The sequence below is a fragment of the Syngnathoides biaculeatus genome, chromosome 12 (genome assembly GCF_019802595.1).
Source record: "Syngnathoides biaculeatus isolate LvHL_M chromosome 12, ASM1980259v1, whole genome shotgun sequence".
NCBI classification, from domain to species: Eukaryota; Metazoa; Chordata; class Actinopteri; order Syngnathiformes; family Syngnathidae; genus Syngnathoides; species Syngnathoides biaculeatus.
In genome coordinates, this window is record NC_084651.1 from 14722878 (window position 1) to 14743315 (window position 20438).

The window sequence follows — 20438 nt, forward strand, 5'->3', positions numbered from 1 at the left end:
TTGTGTAGACATTGATATAAATAATGTTATATGTAATTTTCATTTCAATATCTATTTTAGAAGGTTTATAGTGATGACACTTGGGCTTTAAAATGCATCAATTTGTTGTGTACATGATTCCCGCATATGTCATAATTCCTTTATACAGCTTCACAGTCATAACAGCCCTCAGAGGGAAGCCATAATGATGATGTGGCCTGTGACAAAAATGAGTTTGACACCCCTGTTAGACAAACAACTGTTTAAACCTACAGAGAGTCTTAGTGTTCAATTAACTTAACATGTTTTGGAATACGGGAGGAAGCCAGAGTACCCAGAGCGTTGCATATTGTTATTACGAAAAAAGGGTGTAAGACAATAATCCATCAAAATTTAAAGAACATGTTCTTTTGTAACAACCTGAATTTGTAACATACTGCACCAATACTTTAAGGCGATTAAAATTGTAATGAGAGAAAGATCTTCTTTTGTTGGCTTTTCCATCGAGCTCTCCATGGACTGAGGAACGAGAAAAGCTGATACGCTTGTGCACATCTCCCAGATCCCAAAGGATGACTGGTCACACTGTCACCGTTAACAATGATGCTCACACCACAGCAGACGTCTATCAGCGTTGCCGTTTTTCTCCTCCCGGCACATTCACGAAATCATGCTCCTTCAGCTCAACACGCAAATATTTGCAACAGCAAAGCCCAATCTGGTTTTGAGTTTTCACCCTGGGATGTGTTGCTGAGTTACCAGAATAAAAAAAAAAAGGGGTCGGGGGATGTTGGGGGCACATAGTAAACAAATAACAATGGAAGACATCCTCTCCATTTGTCTTTTTTTGGCACGTTTTGTTCATGACATGTAGAAGAAAATATTAGTTTGATGGAAGTGGGACGCAGACAAAACACGCAAATAATTGTACTATTCTCCACGGACTATTCAATAGACTGCAGTGTGTATACAGCAGCACCTCGGTTTGGGTTTCCATTTAAGCCAGCAACCAAATGGAGACCAAAAAGTATAGATAAGTTGTTTTTTTTTTCCAGTCGCCTTGACAATATGAAAACAAAAAAAGCTTCCTCACCAAACTGAATTCATTTACTGGTTTCTGCATATTCTTCATTTGATACTGCAAAGCTTTCTAAAAGTACTTAATTTGCGGAGCTATATAGGTAAACAAACACCAAAAGCAGCTCTTTTCTTCTCACGGGCCTCAGGCAACAGTAAGCATTCAAATTAATCTCCAGGGACTGACGTCGAGCTTACTTGATGTGTGATAGAGCTCCTGCCATAATATTCCTCTCTTCCATGTCTGATTCTAAAAGAAATCCAATTAACCCCCCCCCCCCCAAAAAAAAAAACATAAGATCAGTTGGGTAATCTCCCTCAACTATATGAATACTCATACTGTATATCTTGTAAGAACTCCTGTGTATAACTTACATCATCCATTGATAAACATTCTCTGATCATTTCAGTGGACGCTCCATAATTTTAGTTGCAGCTTTAGCTTGGATGCTGTTGCTAAAACAATTTCGCTGCATACAAGAATTCTCTCCGGTACGCTGAATCACCCGCTGGCATGACTATCACAAGGCAACCTTTTTCTGATGGAATATTTTATGCAATTGTTTTTTTTTTTCTCATCCATTTATGCCAAAGGACAAAGCATTAGGCCTAAAACAAATGTGAATTAGTCACCATGTATTTACTGTCAGCCACCGGTAACATGAGTCACCGCTGATAAGAGTGTTAACCCTGGAGGTGTACTTATGGGTTATAATGTGTTTTCATCGTTTTGTTTAGAGTTGGGTACGATTGGGTATTATCCTTCTTTATCTGCAGTATACAGAGGATGTGTTGATTTACATGGAGTGGTATCCTGCTCCTAAACCATTCGGCTGTCACAAGAACCTTACCAATCAATTTTCTCTTAACAATATGTTCAGATCCCGACTTGCCGGCGCAACCTCATTTACACTTGGGCGACTGTGTTGCCCTATTGCTGCAATTCTCCGACCACAATGTGCCGTGTGTGGCCACAGCTGATTAATTACATGTGGGTGGGGATCATGCGACGCCTCGTCTAATTAACGCTAGATGAAAAGAGGTGAAAGGGTGTCTGCAGGACTAGACTGGCATGAAAAAGCTTTTCCGTTAGTTGAAAAGGGCATACTAAAATCAATGCATCGTTGTTGCGTTGCTTATTTTTTCTCCACAATTCATTTTGATAACTCCACTACTGTACTACAATTCTTAAAAGTACAGTCCAATACTACGGTGGCTCCACCGTAAAGCAGCAAGATAAGGTGGTGAAATACAACCCAGAGTATTTTAAAGTCATAATGCTGATTTGCAGTGAGCATGAGCAGGTGTGTGATTATTGATGGATTGCTCTTGATTATGTATGTGATGTTATCTTACACGGCCACCTTGGAGTGTACCAGAGATAGACAAAATGTGTATTCAGGGAGTATTCTATGCATGACTTTATGTACAGACATGCAGTTGCCTCAACAGTATACTGGAATCTTTACAGATTTGAAGTAATTGGTGTGCATTACTTAGATACAACCAGCGGAGCCATTGTTCTCTCAGTCTCATTATGTCTAAAGGATTTGGCGTCAGCTACTGTGTGTTATGAGTTACACAGTAATTAAAGTAAAATTGCTTAAAAAAACTGAAACAGAGAGAGAAAGAGAGAGAGAGAAAGAGAGAGAGAGAGACTTTTACCTCAATTGCTACAAACTTTGTCACTGACCTGGTTGCAAACAAAACGTCCACATCTCCAAAGACATGCAAACAATCTAATATTAGTCTAATATGGGAAATCTCTCATGTTGCTTTAATGATGTAACCAAAATACTAGAATGCTCTAAGTGGGATGCAATGAAATTGTATACAGAACTGTACAATGATAGCTCAACCACAATCATGCAAGAACTGATTGTTCATTTAATACTTCTGAGTGTGTCAGCATATATTGAGTATTATCATCCTTTTAAAAGAACAATTTGACACCTCCTAAGATTGTGCAAGCGGGCACAATTTTGTGTCCCATTGCTCTATTGTACACAATAAGTAAGATGGGCTAGGAATAACACCCATATCCTCAAAACTGAATGTTGGCGCTGTATTTCTTTTACATATTTACTGGAAAAATGTTCCAGTTACGAACCATGAAAAGTTTACCTCCACAACCACAAATTGCACAAATATCTGCAAGTTCTAAGGAAAAAAAAAGGGCTGCAGAAACTCCAATTCCATTTGGATCTACAGTATGAATAAAAATATGCAATAATGAGCAGATATGGTGCGTTCTGTACATTCTGCAAACGAGCCCTAAAACCCACAATAGTGTTGCAAATATGCTTGCGGAAATACAGGGAAAAATAAGTTGATAGCGGCGCTTTTGTGATTCTCTTATTTCCTGTTGAGAGCAGAACAGTGTGAACGTGGACGCATGAACATGCTGTCATGGCGACGCTCTTCATGGGGATGATGTGAGTAAGCACCAGCCTGCAACTTTTTCCTCCACGATGCACGAAGAGCTTTTTCTTCCAGACGAACGTACACCGTGACAGGTGCATATCACTGGGGAAATATCGTCTAAAATTGTTGTTTGACGTACTCGCTGTATCAATCTTTCTCGATGCCACTTAAAAGTCTTTAATTAACGGCAGCAAATAAGTCTGGCCAAAATATTTTTACTCCTAATTGCCTCTTTTCCTTGTGTTTCAGCTTTTGATTGACACTATTTCCCAGGATGCCTTTCCGCAAGCCTGCAATGTGGGTACAGACTGCGGATGACAGCAAAGAAAAAGTGTCAGAAGAGGGAACATTGGACACCTTAGTGATTATTATTTTTCACAACTAAATTGTGTAATGAGTGCATCCACAGAATGTGAAGTTAGTAGAATTTTGAAAAGGAAATATGAAGCAGTTTTGGGTCACTTTATGTGTAAGAGGATAAATATAATTTATGTTCTTCAAATATTTTCAGTCAAAATAATTAGTGAAATAATTTTGGGTCGGTTTTAATTATGTGATATTGTATATTGATAATTGTTTATTATATGTATGCTGTGGATGATCCATTCTGTGATATTTAAAATGAGGATTTGAGGTTTGCTACATTGTTGATACGTTGTGATGATGTAATGAACCGGAAGAAGAACGAAGGTTAGACAAAATAGACAGTGGAAATACAGACGGTGCACTGTCATCGCCATGGGGCGAAATAGTTTTTTGATCATCATCATCATCATTAACATCCATTTTCATCCGCAATCCTCATTATTTTCTTTGTATTTTTGTTCATTGACCTGGATTTCCTCTGCCCATGCGATGTGGAAAACAATTTTATTTACTTTATTTTTACGGTTTGAATTCGAATAAACAAAAGTTTTCTTTAACCAAGCCAACTGTGTCTATGATTACTTTTGTTTCCTCTTTTTTGGTGCAAATAAAGAAGGAATGATGCGTCAAGATTAGCCCATTTAGGAAACTACATTATGTATTGTATGGGAAGAAATGTTTCGAGTCTGGTTTACAGCTGTTTGCAGGTGTGTAGATAAAGTACAGTACTGTACTCATTTCCAGGCCACTAGGCAGAGTTTATAACTTCCGCATCATAGACTAATAAAATAAAATGGGCATGTTAGCCACACCCACAATAAAGTACAATATGTAGCTATGGACTGAGCCTGCTGCGAGTAACAAAAACTTGTTAGTTTTCTAATTGTCTATAGCTGTCACAAGGTGGCACCAGAGCTCTTCTGTCTGACAGAAGCTCCTCCACTCACTTCAACATTGTTAATCTGTGCCAAGATGGAAACAATGCCGTATTTTATACAAAAACAATAAATGTGAATAGTTGAATTTGGAAGCATGGTGGCGCAACTGGTTAGAGCGTTGGCCTCATGGGTCTGTTGGCCACACAGTTCTGGGGACCGTGTGTTCAAATCCCCTGCCTGTGTGGGGTTTGCACGTTCTCCTCATGCCTGCGTGGGTTTTCTGCGGGCACTCCGGTTTCCTCCCACGTCTCAAAAACATGTAACATTAATTGGACACTCCAAATTACCCCTAAGTGTGGTTGTGAGTGTGGCTGTTGTCTGTCTTTGTGTGGCCAACATTTGGCTCGCAATCAATACAGGGTGTACCCCGCCTCTCGCCCAAACATAGCTGGAGAAGGCTCCAGCACCTCTCCGACCCTGGAGAAGATGGCTGGATGGACAGTACCAACTGTGAACTGCTGTGTGGAAAAACACTGTGAGGGTTTGCAGATTCTCACAGCGGATCATGTGGTTTGAACACAGTCCAATTTTAAACAAAATGTGTACTCCACGTACAAACGTCTACTAAATTCTCATGGGAACAGTTTTCTACTAAATTCTCATCAGAACATACCCACACTATTTGGGTGAATTGCAAGGACAGTTCAATTATCACAGTCAGGTTTAAATGACCAGCTAAACTCTCCAACCTGTTCCTGCACACTCGGTCTCATTGTGAGCAAACGCTGAGCTGAAATTAGAAGCGAACCTTATTTCATGCCTCGTCAACCTCGACAAGAGGGTACAAGCTTTGTTATAGTAAATTATAAAAACTGTTTCACTGCTCAGTGGACACACCTTTGGGAACGTCTTGACGCAATAAGAACGAAACCATTCATTAATTTTCCATATGGCATATCTTATTCAGCGTCATGGGAAGCTGGAGGGCGGCTTCCAGGGTTTTCAACATGCATACTGTACATAAAAATGAAGCTGAAACTGCAGGTTTTTGAAAGAAAACTCCATTATTTTTTCGGTTGTGTGCGTAATGTGGCTACCATGGCAACAGGAACATTTCTATCCACTGAGTCATTTAAATATGACATACCTCTGCTACACATTTCGAATGCAAATGTCAGCAACCATTCGCATTCCCAAAACTTTGGCAGACACAAAATTTGATTTCTGTGAAAAGCAATTTTTGTTTCAATGTTCAAGAACTCATTGGACCAAGTGTAAATAAATGATCATCAGGAGACGTCCAGAAGACATAAATCATGTGAAATTAAACCTGCCATCCTCACAGCAGATATCCCCACCAGTTGGAAATAAACATTTGTTTTACTAACAATATTAACCAAACCTGAAATTGCATAATGATATTTATTAGCCATTTTTTTCTCTACTCTGAATGAGTGATAATGTCAAACAGGCTAGGTAATTATGGAAACATAGGAGCTTCGGTAATTAGATTAATTAATTTGGTCTATTTACGTCAAAGCTGACGTTGTGATCTTTCTCAGTTTCTTGATTTAACAAAATAATTTTGGGGGGAAGCAAAACAGGAGCACCATTTTGTCTATGACCTTTTCCCTGACATCAAACCACAAGGTTAAAGAGAAAACAGAGCAGTGGTGTTTTGCAGTCTCGTACGTCAACCTGAGTATTTCTTGACAAAATAAGAACCTGTTAATTCAGCTTCGGCAGCATTTCTGTCCAAACCAACCTCTCATACTGTAGGTAGGGACAGTAAAGTGAGTCACTAAGAGATTGGATATGCCTTTCTGCTTGAGGGAAAGTGACTCATTAGCACCCTAAAAAATGAGCAGCATATGCTCCAAAGTTCATATTCTACAGAAACTGGTTCGAAGTTCAGTTCCCCATTCCAAAAATGAAGTAGTTCATAGTTAATGTTTGTTTATTTCTCAATATGTTGCTGACCGGCTATTCTGTGAACATGCCACGTGTTCTCATGCAGCTGTGACGTGCCCACCGTGAATGTTGTGTGTGGAGGCAGTAAATCGGTTGCCAAAAAAGGTTTTTATCCACAGACGTATCAAGGCTCATATACTGCATAGTGTGTTCAGACGGATTTGTCCTGAAAGTCCTGGACAAAACCTAGCAATCTAGAATGAAAATCTGCTTTTGTTTGAAAACCGTTCTCTCTCTCGTGCATTGAATTCACTTTTGGATCTTTATCCAGCTAAAATGCCCACGCTCGTTTTATTTTCAAGTTTACCACTACCATTTGCTGAAAAGCATCCCCCGACCATCATGTTCCCACCTCTGAAGTTCACTGTTGGTATGGGGTTTTTCGGGTTGTGTACTGGGTGACATCTCTTCCAAACATTGTGTGCATTATGGCAACCAAATGGTTCATTTTTTTCTCTCATCCTACGAGACTATACTTTCCTAGTATTTAACTGACCCAAATGCTGTTCAACAAATTTTCACCGATCACTGGCATCCTACGTAGTGAACACACATACAGGCCATGGCGGCAGAGAACATTATTCACAGTTTTCCTTGTGACAAGAGTACCTGCTAATTTCAGGTCTTTTTAAGATCTCCACAGTTGGTCCTTGGCTCTTGGCTAACTCCTCTCATTATTCTTTGCACTCCTCTGTCACAAATCTTGCAAGAAGCACACAATCGAGGATTTATGGTGGCATGACAGCCTTTCCACTTATCTATTATGGCCACAACCGTGTTCACTGGGACATTCAGAAGCTGAGATGTGCGCCTGTAACCCGTGCCATCGTTATGTTTTGCAACAATTAATTTGCTATGGTCTTGAGAGAGTTATCTGCTATTACCCATCATAAGATGTACCTTGACTTACACCTTAGCAAAGAGGCCTTTTTGAAGCCCATCAATTACGACTGAACCATCTGTTATTTTTTTGCACTGACAACGGGCTGTATTTATGTTTGATGTTGATGGAGTTTAGGTGTTGTCTTGGCTTTCCTTGCCTTTTTGGATCTCTCTATCTTCATGATTCAAATACATTTTCCGTGTGCCTCTTTTTTTTGGGGGGGGGGTCATTTTTTTCATTACTTTGGTTGTTCCCAACAACTGTTGAAATTTTCATGGCAACAGCACATTTAGGTTGGAACAGTGGAAATTGATTAACACATCTTGCCTCACGGTTCTGAAGACTGGGGTTCAAATTCCAGCCCCACCAAGGTAGAGGTTGTATGTTCTCATTGTGCCTGTGTAATGGTGTGAGGTTGTGCACTATAATAGGAAAAGGGTGTGGAAGCGCACTCTTATTTTGAAAGGCAGCACGTGCTCTGGCATTTATTCTTTTCTTTCGTTCTTTTCAACGCTATTACTGGTAGTGTGTAAGGAATTGGGTGTTTAAAAATGTTCACGGTAAGGGGGGGAAATAAAGTTGAAGTGTTGGTGGAAGATCCGAGAAACAGAGGAAGTAGGCTACATGTTTTATTTTGAAGCCACACTTATCAGATGGCTAAATGAGATCACTTCCTCTTGTGTTTCTGGCTTTTAAATGTAAGGTAGGCATTTTGGTCTCCTTCACATATTTTCATTGTTTTGTTGTAAAAGGTAAATATACATTTGTTTAAAATGTCTGCAAAGTGGGTGTAGTTATAGAGGCATAGCGTTGAATGTGTTTTATTTATTTGAAACATAAACTCACAAACTAGCTGGAGAAGGGGAGACGTTGTCAAGGTCTGTGTGGTGACCATGTCTTTAATGTTGCAGAGCTTTGAGTGTCTTTGGGAAGAGAGCTCTGTGAACATTTGTGAATGTGTCTCCTTTTTCATACAGTGGAAGAGAGAGGATTAAATCAGGTTGCGACCAGCCAAGGTGTGTGTCTTCCCATTCATCATGCAAAAAAAATACACAACGCAGAGTTAGACCTACTACACTTGTGTGGGTTTTCTTCAGATACTTCAGTTTCTTCCAACATCCCAAAACCTGTGGCAGGTCCATTGAAGACTCAAAATTGCCCATAGGTGTGAAAGTGAGTGTGAATAGTTGTTTATACAGTAGGTGCCCTGCAATTTACTAGTGACCAGTTCAGTGTGTACCCTGCCTCTCGCCCAAAGATGGCTGAGATGGGGTCCAGCACTCCCAATATTCTAGTGAGGATACAGAGAATGAATGAATGAATAAATGAATGAATGAATGAATAGATGGATGGAAGGATGGATGGATGGATGGATGGCGCCTTCAGAAGTATATTTCGTGAGGAAAAATGGTGACATGGTAAATACTTTTTTCAGCTGCTGTATATAATTTAAGTAATATTATTAGATATCCCCGTTTTTTAAAAAGACTATGAAACAATGTTTAAATTGCAGAAGGAAAAGTAACAGAAATTGAAGTCTTTGTAATTGCTTTTTTTCTTTTGTTGCTCCCAGGCGTTCCCATGTCAAGTTTAATTGCTTTCATGCCATTGTGGTGAATACAAATGGGTAGCGGTATGTATGCATTTGTTAACTGGCAATTACACAGTCAGAGGCAAGACAAGAAAAATGAAGCCGATGTGTGTACTGCACATTAAATGGGAAAAAAGTGTTTTAGTGTTGTAACATCATGTCTTCAAGCATATATCTCCTCATTTAGCACATATCGGAGAAAACAACACTGGGTAACTTTAATTCTCCTCTTATATGATGTAAAACTAAAGCAGTCAATGAGTTTATGTTCTCAATCAGTGTACCGTGAAGCAATTCCTGCAAAGAAAATCATAGTATATTGTTGTCCTCTTACTGCCGTATACTCTATGTGTACAGTATTGTAGATGTGTTCTGATTAGCATTGTGAATGTTAAAGGCAATATATTAATATTTTACTGTCCTGTCTCTTATGCACAACAGCACTTTTTAGAATTTAAAACTTACAAGCCAAATCCTAATGAGCCTACCAACACAGGGGCCGAGATATCAAACAACAAGTTGGAAGGCTAAAACTGTGTTTAACTGTGATGTTGCAACAGAGTAAGCAAGTTGTTGTTTTTCAGCCAGATCCAAAGGGGTTAAGTGCTCAGACCCCCCACCTCAAAATGATGCAAATCTTTTGAAGTGATGCAGAGATTTGAAAACAAGAAAAGATAAAAGTTGTTTCAAAAAAAAAAAATCTTCAAAGAATAAACTGTTCAAAGCAACGTTTCAACTGTCTGATGCCTCAAGCTTCAGTTAAGCAAACTGCTATTTGGACACACATTGAGCAACAATGATGCTTTAAAAAATAATTAAAAGACGAGTTGCATCAATGGTTTTGACATAAATACTATGTGATTGTTCTATCTTGCAACTACAACTGCAGAATTTGGACCAAATACAATATTTGAACAAAAGTAATGAGTCACCTAATTTATTAAGTAAATGACTTACTTGTTTCGTGCCTAAATGGGTCGGAGGGACGTTTAATGAAGGATTTTTCCTAACAAGAAAAACAAAGTAGTGCAGTGTTTACCTAAGGATTCGAAGGTTGGTACAATACAAATTGGTGAAAATTCAATGGGGGAGGTTCCTCAGGCTAATAAAGGTACCATGTAAACATGATTGCAACTCTGACATATACTGTATGTATTTTTGTATGTTGCTACTGTATGATCTGACTGACTTCAATTATATATGTTATCTTTTAGCCCGTCGGTGCATTTAAATGTGAAGATATTTAGTTCATTCCATACACCAACTCGAGACATTCAGTGAGTCAGCATCCCTTGTGGCTCGATTCTGGTGCACACTGCTCTCCGTCAACACAAGGAAAGGAGCTGGACCCGGTGGCATCCTAGGGTGGACACTGAAAGACTGCATATGAGCTGGCTGGGGTCCTGGCCAGGATTTTGAACCATTCCCTGTGCCAATCCACCGTTCCATCCTGCCTCAAATCATCCATCATAATCCCCCTCCCCAAAAAACAGCCCACCGACTGCCTGAATAATTACAGACCGATAGCTTTGAATGCCGTGTTTATGAAGTTCTCACATCATGGAGGACATCATGACTTTCATCCCCTGCCTCGTTTGATACATACCAGTTTGCCTACAGAGCTAACTGGTCTACAGAGGACGCTATAAACACTACCCTTTATACTGTCCTGTCCCACCTCGAACACCGGGGAATCTATGAACAGATCGTCTTTGTAGACTTCAGCTCTGCCTTTAATACCATCCTCCACCACAGACTGGTAATAAGATGTTGCATATTGGAATACCACACTCTACTTGCCTTTGGATTAAGAACCTTCTGACACAATGCACCCAGAAACTGAGAGTGGGACCCCACCTCTCCACAGCCATCAGCCTCAGCACCGGCTCACCACAGGGCTGAGTCCTGAGCCCCCTCCTGTGCACTGTCTACAACTATGACTGCACCCCCACTCACCACAACATTTCCATTGTCAAGTTTGTGAACGAAACCACAGCGGTGGTGCTCAAATCAGGGGCCAATGAGTCAGCCTATAGAGAGGAGGTAGAGTGACTACTTGCATGGTGCCGTGAAAACAACAAGCTCCTGAACACCAGCAAGACTAAGGAGCTGGTTGTGAACTTTAGGAGAAACAAGCATAACATCCAGCATTTTAATATCGATGGGGTTTGTATGGAGAGGGTCTCGCGCTTCCGCTTCCTGGGAGTTAACATCAGCGAGGACCCGACCTGGGGTCTGCATACTGCAGAGCTGGTGAAGAAGGGCCAGAAGAGACTCTACTTCTGAGAGTCCTCAGCAATAACATCTCACAGACTTCTGGTGTCCTTCTACCGCAGGACTTCAAGGGTGTCCTGAGTTCCTGCCTCTGTGCATGGTTTTCCAATTGTACAATACAGGGGAAAGCGCTAAAGAGAGTTATAGTCAGTGCCCAGTGCATTGTCGGATAACCTCTCCTTCCACTGGAGGAGCTGCACACCTCCCACTGCCGCAAGAGTGCTGCTAGGATCCCCCTGGATCCCTTCCACCCTGGACATGAACTATGCCCACAGGCAGACGTTTCAGATGCATTAAAACGTAAACGAGCAGACTTTTGAAATAAAAAAAAGCTTCTCCCCATCGACTATAGTCCTTTTTAATCCTGTAATTTTCTCGCTTTTGGTGCAATATTCTTTTGATGCAGGTGCAATATTTTTCTCTTGTGTCATAATATTCTCGATACATTATAATCATAACTACTAACGAATAACTTTTTATTGTTTCATTATTTCTTCAACGGAACTGAATGTGAGCATTTTCCTTTGGTTGTACATTTCTTTGAACACTCAATCAATCAAATCATTCAATTCAATCAATCCATCTTAGCTTTACTGTTTCAAATTTTACCGTTCAAAAGCACTTTCTCCATCTTGCTTTTGTTGTTTTAGAGTTTGAGATGTCCCAAAAGCAAAAAGAAATATTAGCCTCAAGGTGACCACTCTGCTAGACATGTCTTTTCAGAATAAGCTAATTTTTACCACTTCTTGGTCACAATGCAGTGTTTTTCTTAAAACCAACACATCTTCTCCTACTGATAAACGGGGAAAAAAAATTACATTTTTTCTCTCTCGCTAATTTTCACCAATTGTGCGTGGCTCTGCAACTGATCCTTCACAGTAACCAAGTGATCACTGTAATAATTTCTGTCTTCTTGCTTTTAACTCACAGCAAAAAATGTGTTCAAAGAAGTTAAAGTGCGCCTGTAAACTCAGCTTCCTGACCTCTGATTGTCATTTAAAAAAAAAACATTTCGTGGTTCCCCATTCCCAGATATCAACCACCCCATGTGCATGCAATATTCCAACACTACTAGACTCACTCTTGTAGCGGGCACTCCAAGGCTGGTAGCCATAGTATCCGGTGATCCGCAATATTCGCTCCTCGATGGATGCGCTGTTGATGTCCTCAACTGAGCGGGAAAACTTGAGATCCTCTTTGATGGCCTCGTCCACCACAAGATACTTGAGCTGTCTGAGCTGGGGGCTGATGTCCGAAAGCCTTCTGGGGCTCACTTCGGGCGACTTGCGCATCCCGCTAGGAAGAGAAGGGAGCAAAGGAGGAGGGAGTACTGGTGATGGTTATGTGAGACAAACTGAAAAAGGGAAAGGAATCCTGTATATTTAAACGACTTGGTGATGAAATAAGCTCTGTCTCTGGTTATAAGAATGGAGCTTAGTATTGGTGCACAAAAAAAAGGCCCCCGCATCTCCTCTCATGTACAGTACAGAAATCATCATCCTTCACTGGTCCTGCCTTGGCTCAGCCATTGCGTGAAAGACATTAAGTGTTAGTGACTGGCGTTGCGAACATTATATCGACCTACTATGGCTGCAGAACTCCTTTACGAGCCTTATAGAAAACTAAGGCTTAATCATAAGTGATTTGCTGTGAGGCAGATGAAATACTAGTGATGGCTTCAGACTATTGTACATAGTGGAGGTCAGTTAATTCGTACTGCACCCAGTAGCTCATACATGTACTGTAATTGGCTTTTATGAAGACGTGAGATTGGCTTTATTTCCATCAGGTGGCATTAAACTAACACAATAATACTTTAAAAATGGCCACAATATTGCACCAATTAAACTGCAAAGCATCTTGTATTTCCAATAGAGCAGCGAGTCTCTAGATGTTATGCAACAACATTACAGTAATGGAAAAACAATACTAGAGAGGGGTAACTTGTATAAATGCACCATTCTGTTCAAATAAAAACATGCATTAATCGAAAAATATATACATTGTTGTAATCCAAAATTAATGCAAAAAAGGAATATAAATATGGAAGACAGTTGCAATGTTGCAAACCCGTTTTAATGACCAACGTTTTAGATGGAGTTTAATATTGCTAGATCATGTTAGCAGTTAGAAGAAGAAAAATATGAATAGTTAATACTTCTTTACAATAATTACCAGGAATGTGCATCCTATTGCACCTCATAATAACATCGCGGGTGCAACAGGTCCATTCAACTAGCCTACAGCTATTTGGAAAAAAAAAAAGAAAAAAGAAAAAAAAAGCACTACGCACGTTTAAGAAAGTCACCAAATATGCTTACATCGGCATCAAGTTAGTCGGCGGTCCAAGGTAACACATGCAGTCCCGGTGGGGCCGCCCGACCCGGTCCCACACGGTGCCCTCGCCTTCCGCGTACATCCTCGGGGCCACTGCACGGGCCTGCGGCGGTCAAGAGTGGAGCAAACTGAGGAGGGGAAACATGACGCTGCCACTGGAGCTTGCAACGCCCGCCAGCATATGCCTCTCTGACCACTTTACTACAACGGAGTCCTTCTACTATGCTCGCTGTCAAGCCATGTGAGCACCGCAGCAGCGCCATCTACAGACTTTACGGTGGAAGGGGCCTCAGAGGGTCGAGGGTGGGGGGTGTTTATGATGGCGGTGGCCGATGCTGAAAAAAACTCATGCTTGGAGAAAAAAAATACATTTGTAGTACTGTAAGAGAATGACTCGATTCTTTATATATTATTATTATCACGATGTAATATCTACTGTCCTACATCTTTGGAAATGTTTAGATACATTCTTGACAAAAAAAAAAAAGTCAAGATAAAGAATAGCAAATCGAAAAATGGACACACATTTTGCGGAAAGTTTTCACAGGGCACTGTGATGTCGGAACTGCGTCTTTACTAAATTTGTACTTATATTCAGTTGCATAATATGCAAGCAGATTTACAGTATACTGTGCTCCTGTATATAAACTGACAAGCAAAGATGTGGATAATAGGAATAAAAGTGTTATTCGGAATTCAGAAACCTAAGATGCCGCATTTCTGCTGTCGCATTGATTTACAATTTTCAAGCAGTGTGTTTCTGCAGCTCACAATCCATTAAATACACGTCATCACACTCTGGGGGGCTGGTATAATTTTCACCATCGGACCAAAATAAATAATGATATTCAGGAAATGCCTTGAAATAAAACTAAACTATGAATAAGTTACATACTTTTCCTTGTTCCACACTTAAATGTGCAAAAAAAGGTGAGTCACTCTTCTTTCTTTTATTGCCAAAACCCACTTTAACGATAAAAGACAAGAGCCTTGAACTTTTATAGTTCCTAACTTTTATGCTAATGTGCTCTAGAGGATCTAAACTATTTTTCACATTTTATATGAAGGAACATAGAACATTTGACTAAATTTAGTCAAGCACATCTATGATTGTTCATTTTACAACAATACAGTGACATTTTGATGACAAAGAAATACTTTTCGCATAAAAAAAAAACTACACCAGGTAAAATGTAGTACTCCCTTTTACTGCTTCATGTACAAGTAAATCCACACAGACAACACAGTCATGTGTAGGTCAGAAATGACAGATATGGATCAGCCAAAATATTACTTTTCCTGGTTGCATTACACATTTACAAGGCCACTTGTTGCTGGGTAGGTTTTCGTGTTGGCTTAGTCATTGTTGGCCCATGGCAATTAAAAAAAAAACAGTATTTTATTTTTATTTTTCCCTGGTTTTACAAAGCATTTGTTGGAATACAATTGGAGTGATAGAGAATTATGGTGAAACAGAAATTTGTGATTTCTTGACATATTCACATAAAGTCAGGTTTTAATTACCGGGGAGTTTGTGTGTGACACCCAGTGTCTTAAAGTGTATCAAAATGAAAGTGAGCTCACCCTTTTCTTTAGCTCATCCATTGGTTGCTCGCCAATCGCAAGGCACATGGAGACAGAAAACAGTTGCACCTAGGGGCAATTTAGACTGTCCAATTAATGTTGCATGTTTTTGGGATGAAACCGGAGTGCCCAGAGAAAACCCAGACAGGCACGGTGAGAACATGCAAACTCCACACTGGCGGGGCTGGGATTAGAACCCTGGTCCTCCAAACTGGGAGGCCAACGCTCGAACCGGTTGCCCCACCATGCCACTCTTCTCCCCGTCAATATTTAAATGTCTCAGCATGGAAACAGTGTGACAAGCTGCTGCTGATTGGTTGATACTCGGAGTAGTGGTACTGGGAGCCACTAAAAATATCCCAGTGCCTACGGTACAGTATGCCGTGTGCTTAAGGGCTCATGCTTTGTGCACATTAGATTGGGAACAGTGTTTGACTCCTGACATTTGCAGGAGCCAATGCTGTATGAGCATCTCATCTCTGTGTGTTTTGTATGTGCTGTATCTTTTGTTCCAAAGAAGCGGAGTCTTTTGGTGGTCGGGGTCCCAAGAGCCTGTGAGATTTCTTGAGGCTGCGTTTGTTATTCAGCTGCCATTATTGGTAAGGTCGACACGCAGCTGGGGAGAAACAAGCGTGAGCTCCGTGGATGAGGAAGCCTGCTGATGAGATGGTGTGCGGTGGACTTGGAAAAGAACCTCTGTGGGGAGCATTGAGTGGCGTCTTATCTGCTTTTCTGGCCTCGTTTCCATTCTAAGACGTACCCGTTTTAGTTTTGCTGACAGTTAAAAATATATGATTAAAAGCCTGCAACTTAGCCACGCTTAGCCGTTATTAATACCCTTCTCAAATACAGAGGAACTGCTAAGTCATGCACTGTAGCAGGGACATCATAAATTCCAGAAAAAAATGACTGTATATGCTATATTTGCGCAATTATTTAAACTAAGATGTTTTTTTCTCGAGTGGAGTAAACAACTTGTGTTCAAGATGCGTTCATGCTTGTAACTATAATAGCGCAGGTGTCCACCAAGGTAGAACTGGTTGCTAAAGTGGAAGAAATACCTATTTATGAAATTGCCTTGATCACATTGCAATCGCAATTTGCAACCGTATCTGCATTGTTCTAACAAGAATGAGGAAACAAATGGTGATCAATTGCCTTTGTTACCTGTTAAATTGTACGAATATGCTAAAGACAGATCTGGTTAGGGCTGCTCTAGTCATCGTTTTTAATAAAATGATTCAATAAAATTATTACTCAAGAATTTTTTTATTTGAATTTCAGAGGGGCATATTATTTTTATATTTTAAGCGATTGTGTTTTCTTTGTTTACAAAAGCACAGTCAGCATAACCAAGTTAGCAAGTTTTCCAACCTCTCTACAGAATATTTTTTCCAAAAACATGACTGGGATTATCAATTCCTGCCAAGAACGAGGTCGGAATCATTTTCACAGTTTTGTTGATTATACCAAAAGTGGCCGGTGTGAGGAAAATAATGACAGAATCAATTAGTGTGAACAACACAGAAAATATCTTGCAAAAATAGTCATTTATCAACACGTTGGATGGAAATTTTTGACCCAAGGTGTGGGCTTCAAATTCACGGTTTTTTTTCTATTCAGCCAAAGACACCTTGCTTCAACTGCACAGTTCTCCATTACAAATGGGCATGAAAGATTTTAAAGAGTTGTGGCACCATTCACAACAGACGTGGACCAACAGAGCCATGTACAGTAACTTGATGGCTCATTTTAGCATTTTCAATTGTTGAATATTTAAAAATGTGAATTTATCAAGTACTCCATTTACACATATATTTAACAAAAACCATTTTCCCCCAAGAGGAAATGCTTCTTTTAACATTATCTGTATTTTAAAAACATTAACGTAAATTATTTTTTGATGGAATTAAATGGCAGTTAAATAAATAAATAAATAAATAAATAGATAAATGAATAAATAAATACCCGGATAAATAGATAAATAAATAAATAAATAATTTTTCTAAAAGTTTGATTGATATATATGTTGTTGTTTTTTTTATAAAACTGATGAAAATTGGAAATCAGATTTTTTTTTTTTTTAATGGTCCCAACAGTTCTGAGGTCCTTGGTTCAATCCCGGACCCACCTGTGTGGAATTTGCATGTTCTCCCCGTGCCTGCTTGGGTTTTCTCCGGGCACTCCGGTTTCGTCCCACACCCCAAAAACATGCAACATTAATTGAACACTCTAAATTGCCCCGGGGTGTGATTGTGAGTGCAGCTGTTTGTCTTGATGTCCCCTGCAACTGGCTGGCAACCAGTTCAAGGTGTACCTTGCTTCCTGCCTGTTGACAGCTGGGATAGGCTCCAGCACTCCCTGCAATCCTTGTGTAATATATATATATATATATATATATATATATATATATATATATATATATTATATATATATATATATATATATATATATATGGTGCCAGCCTCCATTGACATGTAGAGAAAAACATCTTCGGATAAGTGATTTGTTGCATGAATGCAGTGTCCTTCTAAACTGACCGTTACTAGGAAAGAGCAATTTTTTTACCATTTCTTTTGGTGCTTGAGACAAATTGCACTTTTCTCGTTATAACTGACTGCTATCCCACTTTCCCTCAAAATGTTTAATTGGCTTAGCTTCGTTGCCCGGAAGGTTGTCTGACGTTTGCTTCTCGAGACAAGGGATTGCGTTCTCTTGAATATTTATAGGCAAATACTCTTTGACGGCTTGTGTGGATGTGTACACTTGGTGAGGGGGAGAAATGAATGGAGGCCCAAAAAGCCACTCTGCAGGGGACACATCAATACAAATACAGTAAATCAAGGTTTTAACCTGCGAGTCATTCCATCTGATAATTGCACACATACGTAATTGTGGGGCTACTTCACTTTACCATTTAGCAGAGGCCACAACTTTGGACATTCTTCTTGTGTGTCTATTGTGATCTCACTTCTCCTTTAATATCAGAACCAGTAGTAGTTTATCCATTTGTTTCAGCATGTTGGACTTGCTCTTGACAATCCAACGTGGCGGTCTATGAGCCATTATGATGTTCGCACAGCATCGACATCGTAGAGTGTTGGAGAGACAACCGCCTACAGTATGTCTGCAGCAGCCAATCACCATCCAACCTCCGCTCCCCACTTTCCCCCCTCCCTCCGGTCTTGTCAGTTTGTCTAACATTTACTCGTATAGCTGAGATTTAACTGGGCCACTGTCTTGGTGTGTATTTTCTGTTGTGTGTATCTACAAATAGGATATAGGACATATTGAGCGCCGATAACATATTTTGAAGTCGGCTCATACTGCTTAGTATGCACTTCATTCCATTAGCTAACAACACTATTGCAACTTGTGTCAAATTTTGTCATTTCCTGCAATGCAAATATGGACAATATTTTCTCAATTGGTTCCCAGGGGGGACACAGATAGGTGACCAGGATTGTCCGTCTTTATTTCTACAAATGTTTTCACAAGGGTGGAACTACAGAGGATTAGGTCAGTTGATTGGTTGACAGGAAACAAAAAAATATATATTTATATAACCCATTTCAAACACAAAGTAGCCCAACGTACTTTACGTGATTAAAACCATTTCAAAATGAACATAAAAACCACATCTGAAAATCATTTTAGGGTGAGTGAGTCACGGTGAGTTTGTGAATGGTGAATTGCGGGATACTGTACAGTCCACTGCTGTTTACTAACAGATAAACAGTGAGGTATACTGTAAATACACTTTGGGTTAATTCCGATTGAGTGAAGCAACAACAATTGATTAGTAATGTAGTATTTAAAATCCATTTCCATAAACCCACACGCATCAGCACTCGCTTAACTGTTGCATATTACATCATCGTTTATTGCTGCAGCAGAGAAATGAGAGCGTCGGCAGTGGGAACGTTCTTGCTGGAGGCCTCTTTGTGTTTCCATCATCCCAGAGTGTGTGACAGAATATAAATAGAGTTGCTTAAGCATCAGCAAGAATTGTTGCAGCCTATAGGGGACATGCCATGTCCCGGGTGAGTTTGAAGCCTCGGTGGGTCGCGGGCATTCGAGGAGTTGAAGCGCCACCATCGCGCAACCTGAATGTGTGATACACACACTTTTGGAGAGATATTTCAGAATTATTTTGGAAACGTGCAACCTAGACGTCGCAATTTTAGGTTAATGTTTTCAGAGATAAAACTTGAAAAAGCTCTATGAACTGAATTCTTTTCATGTTCACAGCCAATACTCAGGTGGTTCTCTGCATGGGCATAAAAGAGGCACAGAGATCAAACGGCAATATTCATGACAAAAAGCAGCAGCGGCATGTACGTTTCAGCCCAGCGCGTACAGTAAGGACCAGGCTTCAGGGGCCAATTTGAATTCTGCTCTCTGTTTTTGTTTTTGTTTTTTTTTTTGTGATTTTAAACTATACAACGAAAGGGAAAATTATACAGACCCTTTACAATCCTATAGCTACACAAAACTCAACATTGACAAAAGAACGGTAATGCTCATCATGTGATGAAAAACTAATAATTTGTTTATTATTGTGTGAGCGTTCTGCTGGAGTTCAAATCACCTTTAAAGAGACACGAAGATGTACACTAGGAGTGTAGCACTTTTAAGAGGCAGGAGAGAATGTCGCCACCTGGAGGCAACCCGAACTTCATCGTCAGCAAACTGCTTCATCTATTCGAGCTATTCGTTGTTTGGAAGGCGCCTTCTCTGGACTGCATATTTCTGCCCCTTCTACACTTATTTAATGTAATTTGGATTAAGGCTTATGAAAGTTTATGTCAAAAGAGTCGGATATTTTCAAGGTTTTATTTCAGTGACCCACCCTTTGTGAGTGTTTCTTTCATTTGCAGAGGAGATCCGACAACATTGATTTCCAATCAGATTGCTTTATGTATTAGTTTGATGAAAATCAGTGTTTGTAATTGCATAAACAGCGTGTCCAATTTTATGGGACAAGATACAACTGGTATACATTTCATTATCACAAAGACAATTAATAATCATTCAAGTATATTCTGTACAACCAAACAAACCTTCTATTGAG

General features: G+C 39.9%; 1 protein-coding gene and 1 long non-coding RNA gene across 4 annotated transcripts in view; one reads left to right on the forward strand and one right to left on the reverse strand.

Annotated features, from left to right (window-relative positions):
* The window catches only part of slc35f3b (solute carrier family 35 member F3b), a 56155-nt gene extending 42152 nt beyond the window's left edge, over window positions 1-14003 (reverse strand). For both annotated transcript variants that reach the window (XM_061837465.1, XM_061837464.1), the window contains exons 1-2: window positions 13765-14003; window positions 12525-12739 (exon numbers count right to left, since the gene is read on the reverse strand). In XM_061837465.1, the coding sequence (XP_061693449.1) occupies window positions 12525-12739; window positions 13765-13862 (313 nt within the window). In that variant the 5' untranslated portion in view covers window positions 13863-14003. The remainder of the gene's footprint in view (window positions 1-12524; window positions 12740-13764) is intronic.
* On the forward strand, window positions 8235-11787 carry LOC133509935 (uncharacterized). 2 transcript variants are annotated; one of them, XR_009797476.1, is made up of 4 exons: window positions 8235-8281; window positions 8556-8594; window positions 9152-9211; window positions 10384-11787. It is a non-coding gene; the product is annotated as an uncharacterized LOC133509935 (long non-coding RNA). The 2 variants fall into 2 exon arrangements; XR_009797477.1 differs by lacking the exon at window positions 8235-8281 and adding an exon at window positions 8289-8456.
* Window positions 14004-20438: the final 6435 nt, after the last annotated feature.